The 20,546-nt window shown below is 39.5% G+C and overlaps 1 protein-coding gene across 1 annotated transcript in view; it reads right to left on the bottom strand.

Moving 5' to 3' along the window:
- Positions 1–20,325, bottom strand: part of tiparp (TCDD-inducible poly(ADP-ribose) polymerase) — a 36,798-nt gene extending 16,473 nt beyond the window's left edge. Inside the window, 3 exon segments of the mRNA XM_056478166.1 lie at positions 16,561–17,420; positions 18,884–19,120; positions 20,117–20,325. Of these exon segments, the coding sequence (XP_056334141.1) occupies positions 16,561–17,396 (836 nt within the window). The 5' untranslated portion in view covers positions 17,397–17,420; positions 18,884–19,120; positions 20,117–20,325.
- Positions 20,326–20,546: the final 221 nt, after the last annotated feature.

The following is a 20,546-nucleotide window of genomic DNA, read 5'->3' as shown; positions in this document are numbered from 1 at the left end:
CATTCTGCCTGTGAAACCATGCCAATAATAGACACCAAATCTGATCTCAAAAATGCCTGACAAACAAAACCAGAGCCAGAGGTTATGTGCCTGTGTGAACAAAATTGAGAGAGGGACGAAGATGCTTATCATTGCTGTGTTAACTGACCTACTGAACTGCGTCAGCAGACCACGTATACATGACCGTGAACCAGCCACTCACACACACAAAACACAACTACCATGAGACTCCTACACACACTGATGTCTAACAGGGTTTCCTGGCAGTGCTTGGCAAAATTAAGAGCATTACGTAAACAAGTTAAAGGGTAACTTCATTCTGAAAACAACATTCTGTCATAAATTGCTCAATCTCGTGTTGTTCCAATCCATATGACTGATAAAACTCACAAATAAAAATATAAACATCTGATTAGCAAAGAATCACACTTTTGGTTGAGATTGTTGCTTACGAGTTGCTCAATTCATGACAGCACTGGAGATGAATAACCAAAACTAAATTTGGAAAGAAAGAAATGCAAAAGTACATAACAGAACTCATTCATTCATTCATTTTCCTTCAGCTTAGTCGCTTATTTATCAGGGGTTGTTTTATGCAGCGGATGCCCTTCCTGCTGTAACCCAGTACTGGCAAACTCCCATACACTCTTACATGCACATACACTACAGCCATTTAGTTTTTGATTTACCTATTCACCTTCGTGTACAAGCTGGCGCAGCCATTTGAATATTTTTGGCTCGAGACTTCCAGTCTCATTCACCTCCATTCATTTTTAAAAACAGCTTGTTATGCTGCTTGATGTTGCAACCTTATATTTCTTATTATATTCTACTTTGTCTGTATAGTCATACAAACACTTGTTTGTAGAGCAAGTAGTTTTACTGTTTTCTGCCATTTAGTATTCCAAGTCATTTCTCCCATAGGCGACTGAATCGGAAGTTCTAAAACAATCGCAAAAACAAGCACACTTCCACACCGCTGAATAAGGTCAATAGTGCATGTCTATGGACTGTGGGGGAAACCGGAGCACCCGAAGGAAACCCACGGCAACACAGTGAGAACATGCAAACTCCACACAGAAATGCCAACTGACCCAGCCGGGACTTGAACCATCGACCTTCTTGCTGTGAGGCGAAAGTGTTAACCACTGAGCCACCATGTCACCCCATAGTCAATGTATTAAATATTAAAATATTCTAGAAATAAAACTGAAATGGGGCGAGGCAGTGGCGCAGTAGGTAGTGCTCTCCCCTCACAGCAAGAAGGTTGCTGGTTCGAGCCTCGGCTGGGTCAGTTGGCGGTTCTGTGTGGAGTTTGCATGTTCTCCCTGCGTTTGCGTGGGTTTCCTCCAGGTGCTCCGATTTCCCCAACAAGTCCAAAGACATGCGGTTCAGGTGAATTGGGAAGGCTAAATTGTCCGTAGTGTATGAGTGTGAGTGAGTGTGTATGGTTGTTTCCCAGAGATGGGTTGCGGCTGGAAGGGCCGCATACATGTGCTGGATAAGTTGGCGGTTCATTCCGCTGTGGCGACCCTGGATTAATAAAGGGACTAAGCCGAAAAGAAAATGAATGAATGAATGAAAACTGAAATGACACCTTTTCACAAAACCACCCATTCGGAAATTGCCGAAAGATTAAACAATTGTGTGTTTTTAATCGAAATGTGTTTTCACAATTTTGAAATAGGGTCACTTCATGAGATTTTTCCTGTTATTTTGGATTTTTTGGGTCATTCACTATGTAAAAAAAAACACTCAGAGTGAGTGAATGTTTCGACAAACTTATCATTCTAGAAAACAATTCTTTTAAGATCAAGCCCCCAAAATCTACCGTAACGGTCCCATCTCTCTTTTTCATAAGGAAATACACACATTGTGTCCTCTCGACTGGAACACCGTGGGCTTCAATCAAACACACCCAGGATAAGTCTAACGCAGCGTGTTCGGGACAGCCTGTCTTTCACAGACAGTTCCGGGCACACAAACACACATTCTGCCCAAGCACACGGCCTCCGGCTCAGCCAACGTAAAACCCAACAGATAGACCAGCTCCCCGTGCTGTAGACCAGAACAACACAGTTTCAGTACTTCCATCTGGCCATCAGAGCCAAAGCACTAGATAATACCAGTCCAATAATAACAGCCAAACGTAACCATTTGAAGGCGTTAATGTCCTTCAGAACACAAGTCTTACTCACACATCCAGCATCAGGAGGACTGTTTGTGTAATCGCATGTCTGGAAAACATTCATTGGCTCAGGGGAGGAAGATAACATGGAGAGAACAGAACTGATATCTCTGAAAAAAAGGCTGAAGAAATCGAAGCTAGCAATTTTGCGTTCGCTTACACAGCAATGTACTAAAAATACCTTAGACAACGTTGTCAAAATGATCCTCATTCTCACAGATCCGCAGAAAATGACACAACAAAAACAGTAGGCTTGGCGGTATTCAGATTTTGATATCATCAAACCTCCTCTCTATTTTACCTTGGTATACGGTATTACCGTGTATAATAACACAATTATGACACAAGTCTCAGACAGCATCACCAAATTGTTGGCTTGTGCCTAAACCATTCAGAAACTGAAAACCGTATATGCGAAATTAGGTACGAAGTATTTCCATCTTTCACAATCACCTTATTGTTGCACAATTTGCTAACTGTCTCATCCGTATTTACCAGCTTTTGCTTTGCGTTCGGTTGAAACCTGAAACAATGCCAAACTGAAGAAGTTGGGTTCTTTTTTGATACCAGGTCACTTGGTGTGCAACTTGCCATCTTTCTCCTGCAGGATGTCCCGTGCTGACAACCACGGATACGCATTTTTAAGCATTAAATAAATTATATTTAATACTTGTCTCCTATAGAAGTGCTATGTTTTTATGATGGTATAACGGTATTGCTATTGTTAGATCCCACGGTATCCCATATAACTGTATTACCGCCCAAGCCTAAACAACAGCTTCACTAGAAACACTAGTTTTCAAATGTACATACTTTCAGGCCCCTAAAATGACCTTGTTGTGTAAATGAACAGCCAAAATCCATTTAAATGTTTTAGATTTTCAGAAAAGCAATCAAAACCTAAATATTTACACAATGTGTTAAAGTGTACGGCTAAAGATGTTTTGACTGCATCTCGTTGATTGGTTACATCTTCAAAAGAGTCTATGACACAAATTACACAATTTATGAAACATGTGAAGAGCATAAAAAAGTAAAATCCCTGCTTAGACTAGGATGATTGTAAGATAAACTAAATGGTCTCCAAGTCTTGTCAATTCAATGTATACAATATAGTTTAGCTGGTTCCTGCTACTATAAACAAGTCTTTTTTATTTTATCTAGTTATTATATTCAATTATGTTATCATTTTACTTATTATTATTATTCGGTTTATGTCTAGATATAATATTTGCAATTTTATTTTAGTACTGCTTTATTTCAATTACTAAAAGTTTTAGTTAGCGATAACAGTGCTGGCTGAGATACTTTGGTCGTGCAAGAACTCAAAATGTTTGAGTTGATAAAATCTCAAATGGTTTAATAGAATGTGGCAAGCTGACAATTCTAAAAAGCCTTAATCAAAACGTGGCTCTTTTTCTCAGGAGAAAGCATGAGAAGCAGGAAACATTTCTGTGACAATTGAGAAATTCCTCATTTGTATCTTTTCTCACTTGTAAGAAGCAGAAAGGATTTACTGAACGACACAAATGTTTTTTCCTGAATGCAGCTGAGCTGAGAATAAAAGAAACAACATGATCAGACCCAAAGAATTTATGTACAAAATGTCCGTCCTGACATACCAAAATAAAAGCACTGTGCCTAACACAACAAGCATTCAGCAATCCACAGATGCAAAACTCAAGACGGAGCTGAAGTTTCTTTACCGAACTGCAGCCACTCATGAGTTTCACAACCCAAATCTCCTCCTGCAGGAATTACTGTGTTGCTAGTTTCGCTCCAGGGTGTTGCTGACTCATGCTAAGTCATCTGCGCTCAATACAGCAGCATAGATATGCTCGACAGTACCAACATCTGTCCTCAGGGCATAGGGACTGAGAAGGCCAGTGTGTGTGGACACTGCACTTTCCCTCCACCTGCATCTAAAGCAGGAGCAAATAAAAGCCATTAGCGAGAAACGATGGCTATCACTTCCCCAAGTGAAACAACAACAAAACAGATGAGAGAAACTGGTTCTGGTAAATGAACAAGCTCTTTAGAGCTTACAATCTGTTTCTTTCTGTCTTTCTCTTCTCAACGCTTGTTCTTTGTCTAGAACTCTCTGCTTGACAATGAGGTACAATAAGAAAAGAACAGGGCATTCTGGGATTAAGGAGGAATGGGTAGTTACAGAAGTGACAGCACCAGGAGGTAAAGAGCTAAAACAACATGAAATAAGATAGAGACCAGAGAATTACACCGTGTCTCAGAACAGCTAGAGCTCTCTCGGTACTCCATTTGTGTCATTTATTACATCATTTCGCAGATGTAATTATCTGTAGCAACCTGGAAAGCCAACAATGGAAAGTAGCGTAGCATAGCTTCCATTTCACGACATGGTGCGCTTTTACACAAACACATGTGAATTTGTATAGTGCTGCTTAGCTCGTGTTACCTTTTTCTTTTGGGTGTGCATCAAGGTATGCGATACCCAGTATGATGTGTTTTTCTTCAGAGCACACACACACACACATCTGTGGTGGCTTTCCTGACAGGCTAGGATTCACAGTGGCTCACCCACACACACTTTTCATTTTCACACAAGTGCTCGCTTCTTTTTCAAGCATGGCATGCCGAACCTGAGTCGACCACCTGTGCACCGGGTAACCATGGAGACCATTATCCATCAGGGCGCCTGACGGACTGAGTAATAGCATTGTGATAACAATAGAAATCCCAGTGTCAGCCCATACACACACATAAGACCACCAGCTTTAAACCTCTTGTCATTTGTGCCTCTTTCCCTCTCAAACACTAAAAATAACCTCCCAGCCATTAAATTAAGTGAAAGACTGATTCCCTCTGCACTCATCAGCACAGCCTACTTATGAAGCTACAGAATTTTCTAGTTCATCTCTGTGGCTCAATTCTGAATGTAGAAAAATTTGGAGTGGACACAAAGGATTGATCAACTCAATATACATAGAAGGAAAACATGAATGGGCAGCCAATAATCAGGATGGAGTGAGTGTAATTGAATGGTGTTGAGGGAAACGATGAGCGGTGGATTATCCAGTTTCACCTTTCTTTATCTCTCCCTTACCTGTGAGGTGGAGTCACGGGTGAATAACCTGTTCTGCTCTTCCTGTAAACCCGGCTAAAGCGCTGCGTCACTTTGATGTCCCCCTGACCCAATCATGAGGCAGTGTTCATCGTCACGGTGACCATGACCTGTAACTGCCTGATGATTCACGCTGAGATCAGCCAGTACACACACACCCTCATTTGACTTGGTGAGATATAAAAACAGAGAGCAACGAGTATTTAAAAACACTATCCAGTGATGATAAATTACCTTAAATACATGACAAAAAGTAAATTATTACACCACGGTAACCTTTAAAAGCCGTTTAACGGTAAAAATAAGTCAAAGTCAAAGCATTTACTAAAGCCAGCAAATACTCTGCAGGTAAACAAACGTTTGGCCATTACATGACTTAAGAGGCAGAACTTTATAGAGAAAATCTGAAAATAAATCCGGGACATAATCCCCACGTGAATATGATAATAAAAGACAACCATTTGTGTTCATGTACGTGCTTAGAATGTGCTCCAGGTCTTTGTTTCACAATTGAAAAAGTCATGAACACAACCAAATTTAAAGAAGGTTGGAAATCCCTGAACTAGGCCTATTCTTCTGTCTCTGTACAGATCAGTTCTGATCTAAACTAGCGATAAGCAAAGCAAAATTCTACTTCTCTCACGACTGTAAACAACAAACATGAATGCCAATAGCTTGCTGTCTGTCTGCCATTTCCTTTTTTGACTAAACAAATCAAGGTATTAAAGGATCGTTTACCTAAAAATGAAAATTTACTCACTATTTACTTGCTTTAATTAGTTTCCAAACCTTTTTTCACACTGGAAACCTGTAATCCTTGACTTCCATTGTGAGTAAAACAAACAATACGGAAGACAAAGGTTGCATGTTTTCAGCTTTCTCCAGAATATCTTCTTTTGTGTTCGACAGAAGAAAGAAACAGGATTGTGACAAGTGAAGTGTAAGCAAATGATGGTAAAATTTTCAGTTTTGGGTGGGCTATCCTTTAAATACTGCATTCTATAACAATCTAACATCATTTACTTAGCATGTTACTAAATAAACATTAGCAAATTAGAGCACATTTTTATGCTCATTAATTTCATGCTCTCAAACATCTAGGTTTGATTTTTACGATAGAATCAACTGTGCAATAAAGTTCTAAATTCTAGATTAAGAGAGTAACACTAATGCCGTGTCCAGACTGTATGATTTTCAAAGTAGTCATGTCACAGGTGCTTTCACACTGCCTGACTATCTGAGGTAGCGTTTTCGTCACTGAGTTTTTACACTGTAGGATGGATCACCGAAAGGGGGTTTAACACTGCATACTTTACACTAGGAAGAACCGCCAATCTCACAACCAAACACATGCAAGAATTGACATGGAACACAAGAGGTGACGTAGTATATTTTTTGTTATTAACTACATAATGGGAAATAAGCTTTAATGGGGTTAAATGGCTTTGAAGGGTATTAGCAATTTCTCAACTGTTTTCTTTTTCGACCCGGTTGTGGAATGCTAGATGACACGAAAAACAGACACAGGCACTCCTGCCAAATTTACACAAGTTTTTCCTCCATTTTATGGTCCAAATAGACTGAAAAGACACTTTAACTTCTTAACTTCTCCTCCAGCCTCCTCCTGGCCTGCAGCTACCCATACTAGTGATTCTGCTCTGCCATCAACTGTAGGTGATCGCCAATGTTTTTTCAGTCAAAACTCATTCACACGGCAAGATTTGAATCACCGACAGCTCCAGATATTTGGCATGCCAAATATCTCAGGTATCAACGACTTATTGGTGATTCTCTCATATTGCATCTTGATAGTTCACACTGTGTGATTTTTACTCACATGAACGAGCACCGATTTGCCTGTGATTTCAGGCATTTGTCAGCAGTTTCTCAAAACCTGTCGTCGAGTCAAAATCGGGGCAGTCTGAACTCGGCACAAGTCGATTTGAAAAAATGACGATGACAAAAGCTGACCGTGTGGTCACCTTGTGATGGCTGCATCTTTGTCAAAAATCTCTCATAAACACACCTAATGTACTATAGTAAGCTGCAACATAGCACAAGTTCAGCAGGTAAATATTTTCTTTTCCTCATTTAAAAAAAGGAAACCAAAACAAGGATTGCATATATAAACTGCAAACAATGCAGCTGATCAGATTCTTCACTTCTGTTGTGAAAATATCCATGCGGAGGTAGAATACATAACAAGAGAACACCTTTCTGTGGCCATCTAAAGTTCTTTGCTCACCCCAGGGGTTTCACTTTTATTTTTAATTCGTTAACTGAATATCCAATCAGTACACAGTGCAAAAACTGGCCTTACAGAAACTCACAGACTGAAGACTATCGCTTTGGTGTGTCACAGCCTTTCAACAGGTCTTTGTGACATAGTTACGTAACATGCGGGATGGAGATTTATCTATTGGTTGTTAATCGGATGAAGGCAGATCTGAATGTAAGACCATGAGGAATAGATGGGGTTAAGCAGACTAGAGATTGAGATGATTAGAGAAAGTCATCTTGGGTCACCAGAGGGAATTCTGTCATTTCATTACAAAATGAAGTATCTACAAATCTGTATTTTTTTAATCGATAATAAAAAAAATACAGTTCACCCAAAACTGAAAATTCTTCAACACTTCAACAAATTTCTGAAATAGTACTTTTTTAATCCGATCCAAATTAAATCCTAAAGAATTCAGAATGCAAATTCAGATCGCCTTAAAATGTGGGAACTTTAAATACCTTCAGCTGCGTGCTTTTATCACAGGGTATATGCAGGAATCTTAAAAGTGATTTCAATACCTTTTAAAGACCTTCTCAGAATATTTTAAGTGACAGGTTTCAGCCACAGTTTAAACTCGTCTTTCTCCAACAGGAGACTACATGTGGAGTGCATCGCATAACCTTACCGCGTTTGACGCAAATTATGTGACATCACCCTGATAGAGGAGCTTGGCCAGATGCGCCCCAGCCCAAACCAATCGCGTGGATCAAGCATGCCGTTGTTAATTTTAGGTGGAAAGTAAATATATTTATGCTGTTTTGGAGTCAAACACTTTGGACAACCCTTGAACAAAATTTAAGACCTCGTAAAAACGAAAAAGCCTTAATTTTCTCATTATTGAACTGTCAACTTTTAATAATTTTTAAGACCCCGCGGACACCCTGTGTTAAATCTTTGTTCGATAATGGTAAACTGAGATTTGAACTTGCAGCCATAGAACAAATTTTAACGAGCAGTTTTTTTTCCGAGGAACTAATATCCAAAATATACAAAGCTCTAACCCATGTACTTCTCACTTTGAAAGTTTGAAGAGTGTGTGGGGAAAAGATTTAGGTCACAAACCTGTTATGTTTCTTTCTTTCGTTAAACACAAAGAGATATATATATTTTTTAAAAGCTGTAACCATTGACTTCAATAGTAATTGCTTTTTCTTACTATGAAAGTCAATCATTACAGGTTTCCAAAATCTTTCAAAATAACATCTTTTGTGTTCATCAGAAAAAAACATGACTTGAAGGTGACTAAATATTCAGTGTTGCGCAAACTGTCCTGTCATGGGTGAATTTTCAAGCACAGTAATGACAAGCAATTTTAACGGCAGTCTTTACATGACCAAACAGCTTTATCATTTTTCAGCTTGGATTTCTTTCTCCATTCTCTTGTCATCCAGCACTTCTGCAAATCAGGGGAACTCAAACCCAGCTGGCAGGCTAAAACACTATACAGTTCTGCTTTTCTAAAAGCTAAATCATGATTCTGCCGATTTCACCAGCTTTAAACGCACATACACACTCTGGGCACTGAGCAGAAACAGCGGTAAAAGGGTCAAAGCAAGGGGAGGGAGGTGGCTTAAAGAGTGTGTGAGTGAGAGAAAGGGACCGCATGAAGTGTGAAGGATTAGCAGCCACTAAAAACCTTGTGCGCCACTGAGCATGCCCGAACACAAGGTCTGCGTCAGGACTGGCATATTCCACATCCAACCACTTCTGACAGACACGCTCCGTTGATTAGCCTTTAACCCGCCACCCCGTGCCCCATTGGCACACATGTTCCAAACCACAGTAAAAAAGGCACCTCTGGGCCAGCTGTGGTTTGTGGTGTCAGACACTCGACTCGGGAAACAAAGTAGACCAGATAAAAAAGACATTTCATATTGCTATGCTCTATTGCCCCTCATCCCAAAGCCCAAAAATATGGTACGATCTTCTTAACGTCTTAATCCCGTACATGCAAAACAACTCACTTTTTACGTGCTCAGCTTGAGCGGCCCGCATGCCAGCATTATTCACACCCAGCACAAGCGTCACAGTCTGAGAAGAATTAAACAAACGCACACACTCACGTATGCACCTGATCACACACTACCAACTCTGAGATAAGGCAGTCACCTCTGCGGGTGGCAAACTCAGCAATGAGACGCATTTAGATACTTGCTAAAAACACACAATGACATGCAGGGGAGCTGGAGAAGTCAGTATCAGTAATGTACAAACACTTTTTCAGGTAATATGGCATAGAGGTATATATTTGCACACCGAAACAAAGGTTCTGTGAGGCTATTAGGATAGTTCACCCAAAAATATAAACAATGTCATCAGTTACTCACCCTCACGCTGTTCTAATCCTGTTTGACTGACAGTTTCCATGGGACACAAAGGATAAGAACCTGAGGAATGTTTTTGTCCATATGTTTTTGTCAATGGGGTCTAAAAGTGCATATTTCCAACCTCACTTACTTTCTTTGTAAAAGTCTTTTTTAAGATCCACAAGGAACTGGTGATTAATAATAATAAAAAAACATTAAAGGTCATTATTGATGACTGAAGGTGCAGAATGTAAATTTGAAAACCAGTGGTTGAACTAGGTATTGCACTCCTGGATTAAAACAAATGGAAGTGCAGGTTGCCAGATTGAGTACAGGAGCGAGTAATTTAAACCGTGTTCTAAATAAAAGCAACGGCACCCAATAGAAGGAATATTTTCCATATTAAAAGGAGTTTTTGTCCTAACCAACACCTTGAACTGATATATTAGAAACGGCTTCTATTTCTCACAGGTGAGCAACAGAAAACTTGATGACATGATCACTTCAGGTAAACCTCATGTGTTTTATTGAGTGTCAAATGCTAACAATGTAAGTTTGAATGCCATTTTCCATGACATTTAAAGCCATATACTGAAAGCAGCAGCAGATAGTTCACCTCAGATCTTGGAAGTAAAATAAACAGTTTGAAATTAAACTTTAGAACTAAACACATGATTCAGCATGTATATTTAATAATGTTAAAGAGGGTCAATATGTATTAAATAGATTATAAACTTTACCATTTCGTGAGCTAGTGCATAGTCTGCGCTTCTGAATGGCTGTATTTAAATTTTTGTCATGTTTCGTCTGGTGCAAACAGCCATATCACTTAGCCATATGCTTATCATTGCGTATCTCAACATGAATTGGCTAAACTGGCATTGGGTAGGTTAAAATTACCAAAACAAAGACAGCGTTTTAGCATGGTAAAAACATTTTCAAAGCAGAATAGCTGACTTCAGCATTGTTTTTCAGATAAACAAGTATGTTTACTTGGCATGTTTCTTCAATATCTGCAAACATATTAGGGTATTTTTTATGCTTAGTCAAAAACTTACATACATCACCTTTAAGGTGCTATTTACACTAGTGCACTTTTGTTTTAAAATGCATTTTGGAATGAAAATGCTCCTTTTACAGACTTTTTGCTGCATTCGTGCAACCTGAAATGCATAATTTGTGACCATACACACTCACTGAGCATGTGCATATTCTGCCGTTTTCCATACCAAGAGTCTACCAGTTGTGCAAGGGTTATGTGAAAGTGGCTTGACAAATCAGGGAATGAGAGAGAGATGGTAAATGGTTGCACCTCCATATTCAAAAGTTTTCTTTTCAATATGTTTACACTGAAACTTAACGCCAGTGTTTCCAAACAAAATAGGATCTTTAGTGGTCTCGAAGCAGTACTGGGAAACACTTGTACACTCTCTCATTCACACACTCACCCATACACTAGGGCCAATAGTTCATCCAATTCACCTATAGTGCATGTCTCTATAGGGCGTCAGGGTGGCTCAGTGGTAAGCACTGTCGCATTACAGCAAGAAGCTCGCTAGTTCGAATCCCGGCTAGGCCAGTTGGCATTTCTGGTTAGAGTTTGCATGTTTTCCCTGTGTTTAAGCGGGTTTCCTCTGGGTGCTCCGGTTTTCCCCACAATCCATAGGTGAATTGGATGAACTATTGGCCGTAGTGTATGAGTGAGTGTGTGAATGAGAGAGTGTACAGGTGTTTCCCAGTACTGCATTGCGGCTGCGAGGTCATTCACTGCATAAAACATATGCTGGAATAGTTGGCGGCTCATTCCGCTGTGGCGACCCCTGATAAATAAGGGACTAAGCCGAAGGAAAATGAATGAGTGTTCTGTAAATGATTAAAAAATGCTGGAGCTACACTGTAAACAAACATTTCTAGTCATCTCAACATACATTAGTCAAGCAGACTAAAAATCTTAAGTTTAACTTTAAAAAATGTAGTTGAAACCTGATTGAATTATTAAAATAAAACATAAAAATATTTGTTGTCTTGACTTTTTGTCATTACATTTTTTATAGTGAGTAGTGTGAACACCAGGTGTAATCATAATCTTAATAAAAAGTTGTGTAAATGTCACCTAACTACCAGCTGCATTATTTGTGTATCTCTGTGTATATCCATTCATATGTGAACAGAGACCAAAATAAAATATTTACATGATACAAGGTGATAATGTCTCTCTGGAAAATGTTTCTCTTTTAAAAGGACTTTATGATTAACTTTGTGAAGCATTTAAATTACAGCAAGAAAAAATTTTATTCGGCAGAAATCACCTTGAGCTTAATTTGGGTTCCAAAGATGAAGAAGTCTTTTGGGCTTGGAATGACAAGAGGTTAAAATCACTCGTATGACACTTTTAGGGTGAACTATCCCTTTTAATGAATAACATCAATGGTTAAACGTCCAACCAGGCAATTTTTGGACAATCCATAATCACATTGGCTTAAGACTTCGCATTTTAATCCCACAAAGCACTGACATAAGCAGCCAAGAAAACCTCTTCAACTGAATACATCACAAATACATCTTAACACTTCAAACTGAGAGCCACAACCTGGCCAATATATATCACTTCCAGAATAATCAATCAAGCTGTCTGTGCTATCTTGTCTCACTGCATTATGGAAAGACGCACCCGTCACTAAAGTAAAATAATCATGTGTGAAAAGACATTCCTGTATTGAGTAAAGACAAGCCAGCTTCCATGACACTGATCCAAGCCAACTATCATTTCATTTAGTAATGATCCGATATGATATCTACACGGAAACTCAGCTGTAGTAAAACCTCTGACTGGCAGCTGATTATGAAGCGCAAAGGGCTTTCCATTCTTCCTCTTCGACAGATTTAAGGGAATAAATCAACCTCAATCAACACTCTTGACTTCTCATTTTTTGTTTCCACAAAGGCAGGACGCACTCAGAAGAGTTGAGGGCAAGCGAATGCTCTCGTTTCCCTTCTACTCACTGCACAAGACGAAAAAGTCTGCAAAAAGTCTCAGGATGTTCTGGAGGCCAGGAGTGACGGGACGTGCGCTACTGTTGCACTATGCGGGACTAAGACGGAACTGTTTGTTCAGACAATCCAGCCACTATTTGCCTTTTTTTTTTTTTTGTCTTTGTCCCTTTCAGCAAGAGAGGAACACATAAACATACTACAGCTGCAGATTTTGGCAGCTTTTGTTTATGTTAGAAAGCACATTTAAAAGAGGCAACAGAGATCTTTATGACCTCACTCACACGAAAGATGAAATAAACTCAAATAATTAAAGTGTAAAATGGTAAAAATAAAAATTAGATGTTAATACCATTGTACTTTAATGTAAAGACTATCTTAACCAATAAGAATAGCTCTTACGGTAATAATACTATCACCACAGAACTAATAAAATACTAAAATTGGACACTTTGAAGAATAGTACACTGTATAAAATGCTGGCTTCCACACAATTCCTTCATGTAGTCCCAACACAAATAGATTTAGTTAACTTAATGGTTTTTACCATTTAAATTAATTGGACATAAAACAAAAACAAACTCAAAAAGAAAATAAAAAAAATCAAGAATTTTGTTCTTTAGCTGACTATAAATAAACTAATTTGAACAAACAGCAAAAACATATATTTTTGAGTGTACCATTGTCTTGTCAGATGTAAAGTACCATGTTTATTTTCTACAAATCCAATATGATTTCATACTTTACTTACTAATACTTACATTGCATTTATATCTACGTATAAGAGAAAAAGAATGCAGGAAGAGCTCCTTTTTATGAGTCAAACTGACGGCAAACAGTGAGAAGTCAAAAGACCTCACCCATGTGAATAATTTCATGGCCCGTCTAAGGCGTTATCTTATTTCTCACACACGCAGGCACACATGCACGTAAACACACATGCAAACACCTTGGTTTCAGGTCACTGTGCCCTTGGTGCACAGTGAGATTGTGTGACAAACACAATCATCTCACCCTCGGCTGCTCACATGGAGACCAAACTCTCAGGATCAAGGGTCACAGCTCTCACACATTGACACAAAAACTCATACACACACACACACACACACACACACAAAACAAAGAAAGGCTCTGCTCCTCTGAATCATGGCAAAACAAAGCAAACGGTATCAGCCATACTAGTGATCTAGTATTTCTAGTATAAAGCAGACCCAAAATATATGTACACTGTGGATACAGTTGAAATAAAATCAACTAAAATGCCATTTTAGACTTTTGTCTGACAACCAGAAAGGATTGAAATGATATATGTTAATTCTAAACAGTATATCGACAGATTTATCATTTAGAACTGAACTATTCTGAAATATTTTACTTGAAAAGTCTTCATATTACATATATACAGTTGAAGTCATAATTATCAGCCCCCCTTTGAATTTATTTTTCTTTTTTTTAAAAATTTCTCAAATTATGTTTAACAGAGCAAGGAAATTTTCACAGTATGTCTGATATTATTTTTTCTTCTGGAGAAAGTCATATTTGTTTTATTTTGGCTAGAATATAAGCAGTTTTAAATTTTTTAAAAGCCATTTTAAGGTCAAAATTATTAGCCCATTTAAGCAAAAAAAAATTTCGATAGTCTACAAAACAAACCACTGTTTTACAATGACTTGCCTATTACCCTAACCTGCCAAGTTAACCTAATTAAGCCTTTAAATGTCACTTTAAGCTGTATAGAAGTGTCTTGAAAAATATCTAGTAAAATATTATTTACTGTCATCATGGCAAAGATAAAATTAATCAGTTATTAGAGAGGAGTTATTAAAACTATTATGTTTAGAAATGTGCTGAAAAAATCTTTCTCTCCGTTAAACAGAAATTGGGGGGGAAAGTAAACAGGGGGGCTTAAAAATTCAGGGGGGCTAATAATTCTTACTTCAACTGTATGTTTCTTTTTAAAACACGAGGAGTAAGTTGGTTATTGTGTTCCACAATTGAAATACACAGTAGACCTGAATTAGAATACTTGGGTCAACAAAATAATTGTCAGTGAGTGAGTTGTTTGTCTTATGCTAGCAAAACAGACATGTCCAAAATGCTTTATCTTAATTTTAAACTGTGTATTTTTAATGCATATTTAAAAACCCTTGCTATGTCTAAAACATTTCACTTGAATAGCCTATCAACAGTTTTACATACACACACACACACACACACACACACACACACACACACACAAGTTACAACATTGCTACATCGTTATGTGATTAAAATGTCCAGATACCATCTGGGGCAGCTAGTCACATAGTCCTTCTCTTTCCTGCACTTTAATGATTTGTATTATTACACAATGACTTCTAGAGGAGAAAACCCTCCACACAAACAAAAAACGGGGGATCAGCAGATAGGGGTGTGGTTTACAGGCTCTGTGGGTCTCACTTTACCCCTGAACTACCAAAGTCAGCAGGAGGTTAATGGTAGGCTTTAGCCATTAACATGAATGAGGTCACTGTGAACCAAAGTTCTGAAAGCGCCTGGGCTAAACGAGCCAACAGAGACGGTTACGTGGCCAATCGCTCTGTTAAACTCTGTACAGAAAGACCCCCTAAATAGTCGGCTGTCCTGAGGGAGAATTTCCATGACAAATCGGCAGTGCTATCTTAAAGAAGGAAGCAGCCAGGAGCTGTGTCATGGTGAGCATTAAAATCACTGTCTCTTCTGCTTTGTCATGACCAAGTGCATTTCCTTTTGCAAACTGCTTTTGCATACAGATCAGGCTTGGGACCTAAATAAGATTCTCATAAACAAAAGGTCCCTTTTGTTTAGGCAAAGAAGGGGGAAAAAATCCTGCTGGGTCAAAGCTACCACAGTTTCAGCTCAGGGAAAGCAATTTTGGCAGTGGAGTACATTACCGGTATGTCTGGTGATGTTTGTGTGTAAATGATGACAAACACAAAATAAAAACGTCATTTACAGTGACTAAATGTGTGCGTGCATGAAAGCAAGTGTGGGTGGGTGAGAGTGTGCACAATTGCGTCTGTCTCCAAAGCTCATTTATTTGCGTGTTTGTGAGCAAGTCTGCGTGTGAGCCTTTCTCGGTCTATGCAACGAGTGCGTGTGAGTGTCTGAGCTCAAGCCACATCGAGTGGGAGCGTGCGTGTATATATGTGTGTGTGTGTGTTTGACCAAACCAAGCAGAGGCGGGTCGAGCAAGTTCACGGCTTACAGCTGTCAGTACGCTTCTACATGTCAAGTCAGCCAGCGGAAGGCTTATGGGAAAAGCACAATGTCTTAGTCACATATATACCTCACTCACAACACACACGCTCCTGCACACAGGGCAACTTCCTGTCACGTACTGCACTGTTTCACTCAAACAGGCTGCCTCCTCAGTAGTCACTCAATATACTGCAGCCTAGTTGTTGGGTTTAGAATGGTTGTTGTCCACTTTTTATCAGGTCAGGCTGGCTGACCAGCTCAACGAAATAAGATCTGTGAACCAGACTGGTTTAGGTAGTTTTGTTTTGTTTTGTTTTTAGGTGAAAGTCACACCAGTCCCTCCCTTGTACCAATTCTGTTTGTTTTCTCACTGAACTAAAAGCTTGCATACCTATACTACCTTTTGCTATTGGTTTAGGCAAAGAAAGAAAAAAGGTTTCAATAAAAGTGGCATAAAACAAAAAGTACTTACAGAAACTTAAGTCTGACATGTTCGTTATCCGGGTTGCAATAAAGCCTTTCCAGTTGTTCTTGAGAGTCGTCCGATATGCTCTGCCAGATTTGCGTATCTACTCTGCGGATTTGCCAGTGGTAAGGTAAAACTGTGTGATGCTGGGCACAGTCACTGCCATAGACGCAAACGCCCTGGAGGAAATCCACACAAATCGATACAGCATCCCCTTGATGCGTGTGATACTGGAGCTGGGTCAGCAGTTCAAACACTAGATCCAAAGAGGCCTCCTCGCTTTTATCCTGAAAGATCTCGCCCTCTTTGATGGCGAGGCAATTTGCACCCTGCAAAGTCTCAGCAGTGTAGATGTCATTTAACTTGGAGCCCGAAACATCGGAGGAGGGCGCCGCCTCGTCGCGCTCCTGGGGCGGGAAGCGACGCTCATTAGTGTCTATTGACACTCGCTGAATATCCGTCACCTTCTGCTCCCCCGCAAGCTCGCTCGCGGCCACGTCGGTATCCGTGCTCTCGTCCTCCTCCTTCAGGCACACCTGACTAATCCTCGACTGCTTTTCCACGGCGGCGGTGCATATATTCCGCTGAGGTCGAGGCGGGTTGCGTGGAACAAACACTCCGTCCCCTGAGACGAGAGCATCTGAGCTTAATAACGTGCTCAAAATAGGGTCATCTAAAGCGCGTAAGCATTTTGTGTCCAGCTTCCTCTGTGCGTGCTTCTTTTTGAAGTAGGGCTTCACTAACGGGATCTTGTCGGCGAGTCCCATCTGCTGCTCTGTGAACTCTCCGGTCCCCATGGGCAGAGCTAAAGCGGGCTCGGCGGTGTCAACTGCCTCCTGCATGGTGCAAAAATGTCTCCACGACACCTGTTTTAAAAATAACAAAACGAATAAATGTATGTTTATAAACTATATTTATTTATAAACTATGTATTTATTACTATAAGTATTATTATTTTCAGAAACTGCTAAGTTATAATCAACGCTGAGCTGTCTGTGTAAAACAGATGCCAGCAAACAAAACTCGCGTTCACCTGAGGTGGTTACTATAGCAACAGTCTACCGCGCTGGAAGCGTTCCCATCAAGATAAATATCTGACATCACATTATCAAAACATTAGCCCTACCATTAGCCTATTTACCGCTTTGCCATAGCTTTTAACCTTAGGTAAACATTTTGTATTTTGTTTTACGCGTCCTTATGCAAGTTAAAGCTTCCAAGTGCTTAAAAGAATAACATTTGTTTTAAAACAACACTCAAGTGTAAGTCGCTAAAAATCCGAGCACTATCTATTATGTAATTTCTTCCAAATATATCCACTTTTTGTATTGTCCAGTACTGTGTGTATAGTTTTCAAAAATCTCATCGCGTGGTATGTGTGTTTAACAGATCACAATAGTCACAAGACATTTATTATTATTATTAGCCTTGATAGTCTGCGTTATTATCGCTTGACTCCCTAACAGGCATTACAGGTCACTAATCAATACTTTTAATTAGGCGTAAGCTGAAACCTTCTCTTTCGAGATAAGGGAGAGGTGGCAGAGAAACAGAAAGTTTCTTTCGAGACCCCCTCCCACGGCACACTCGAAAAATGTTTATTATTGTGGTAACAACATCGGTGTTCCCAGCCACTTAAGCTCTAACGACCCCTTTGTCATTCCTTCGCTTTAAGCAATTTTAGACACTTTTCCAACCAAAAATTAAGATCAAAGTTAACCGAACGTGCGAAATAAACGTAACAACGTATGTTAATTAAACATTTAAGGCAACAGTTCTGTTAACGCTATCACTTAACGCTGTTTTTACACTGCATCAACAACACCGACCAAAAGCCGCGCGACGGTGACACATTCAAGGTTCTAATAAAACATCATACATAATCGCCCTCTATTATCCTTTTCGAGCAAATAGCATCGTTAATTACGCTTCTCCTAGAGATAAAAATCAGTCAAATGCAAGCCAAACGATCTCTAGGGAGTATTTTGATGGCTTGATCGAGATACATGGAGTTGGGAGCGTACGTGCCAGTTGCCAATAGCTGCTCGTTCGAGTTCGCACGTACTGCCTGTGTTAAAGCGATCACTGCCCACTGCGGCGCCTGGCCCCCATTCTTCCACAAACACACGAGTAAGACACATCACGGCCAAAGCTACCACAAGACAAAGACCGGGTTAAATTAAACCACTCGTCACAGTCCGATTTCACCGTTCCCCCTGTACGCAATGCAGAAGCAGCGCTCCGTGTTTTAAATCATTCTTCAGCAGATTACGCACGGTTAAACGCTTCATACACAACGCACACAATTCCGAATCCTTTCCAAATGTACCTGTAAAAGTTCCCGACTCCTTTGATGCTACTGTCGAAGCCAGCAGCCCGTCCCGTGGTATCCGCGCTCCTCTTTCATACAGGACAGACAAAGCGTTCATCCACAGTTGTGAAGCTTCCTCGACCGTCTCCAGTAGCATCTGAGCGGCTCGCAGCTGTTGCAGAGCACAGGCGCGATAAGACCCGCTCATCCAATCACGTCGCGGTGGAGCGCGAAGGGGCGGAGCTTTGGCTTCTGCTGGAAAAGAGATTAAAAAAAATATTTATCAGGAAGTTGTCCGATGCGTGCATGTGTTTTGACTCACTGCTTTGCTTATGCCAGAAATCATCAGGTGTTGTAATTATATGACCTAAGCTGACTTGTGTTTTCCACATAATATAACTCTTTCAAAAAGTACAGGAAATGTGAGAAATAAAACGGAGATTTACAAACAGCCGAACAAAAGCGGGTTTCTGAAGAGCAGTTTTTTTAGTCATGGGAGTTAAAGGTATAGTTCACCCAAAAAGGAAAATGCACTCACTATTTACTTAACCTCTAGTGGTTCCAAACCTTTATGAGTTTCTTTCTTCTGTTGAAAAGAAAATAATAAATTAATAATTAAAACCTTTGTCCACCCTGTCATGCCAATGTCCACCCTGTCATCTTGTTTTCCACTGTCATGTTCAACCTTTATGAAAATAAACAAATTATTTGTAACCTCAGCAAGACGTCTTGTGTGACTTCTTAATTAACCAAAAAGGGCCAGATAATATTGTTTGAAAGTTTAACAAAATATATTATAACTTGGGTTTTATTTTAAAAAGAAAATGCAACAATCGCATATTTTATTGGGAAATAAATGTTTTGTCCATGATTTCATTATTTTAAATAGACTTTTTCCATAATCTAAAAAGTTGGATTGGTAAAGGGACACATTACCTTTCTGAAAGTATACATTTTATAATCACATTGCAATGAAAACATACTTATACTACTTTTTACTACTTATACTCATACTTATACTACTTAGACACAATTTGAGGTTTGTTTACGGTTTTTCTGCTTGCAGATTATTTATGAAAAGTGCAGGAGCTTGACAAAAATGAATTTCTTACAGCCGAAGGTCTAATTAATACAACAAATATGTGATCAAAAATCTCAAACCTTTTTTTTGAAAATTTTGATGTCTCAATGGCACTTTATAGTGCTAATGACCCCATTCACTAATTGATGAAAGTGACGATAAAAAAAAACCTCAAGAGAAACCAGGCTCTGTTGGGCACGACCATTTCTCCTCTAGAGAACGCTGGACGTCCATCATGGAGAAGCTTCAGGTTTGAGTAGGTCATCGGCGGGTGATCAGGCTGGTCCACAGGATCAATGCGAAAACTCATCTGTCACTGTGGTCTTTAAGACATCAGTCTCATGCTCTCCACTCCTTAGTGACCGCCACAGCATCAGCTCAGGATACGGCCTAGTCCAGGATTATGGATACGTTGGCATCATTTCTTCAAAGGTCTTGGATTGCAATAATGGTGCTGCATAATCTCTAGGGGCGTAAAGAGCGCAAAGGGGCGGAGAAAAGAAAAGAAGATGCAATGAAGACAGTCTGTAACTAACTTCTAAAGTAGAAAAAAGGTCAATGGTTACCAATTTCCAGCTGTCTTATTAAAATATATTATTT

Source organism: Danio aesculapii, chromosome 18 (genome assembly GCF_903798145.1).
Source record: "Danio aesculapii chromosome 18, fDanAes4.1, whole genome shotgun sequence".
Taxonomy (NCBI): domain Eukaryota; kingdom Metazoa; phylum Chordata; class Actinopteri; order Cypriniformes; family Danionidae; genus Danio; species Danio aesculapii.
Note: the sequence above shows the minus strand (reverse complement) of the source record. Positions and strands in the feature narration are given on the sequence as shown.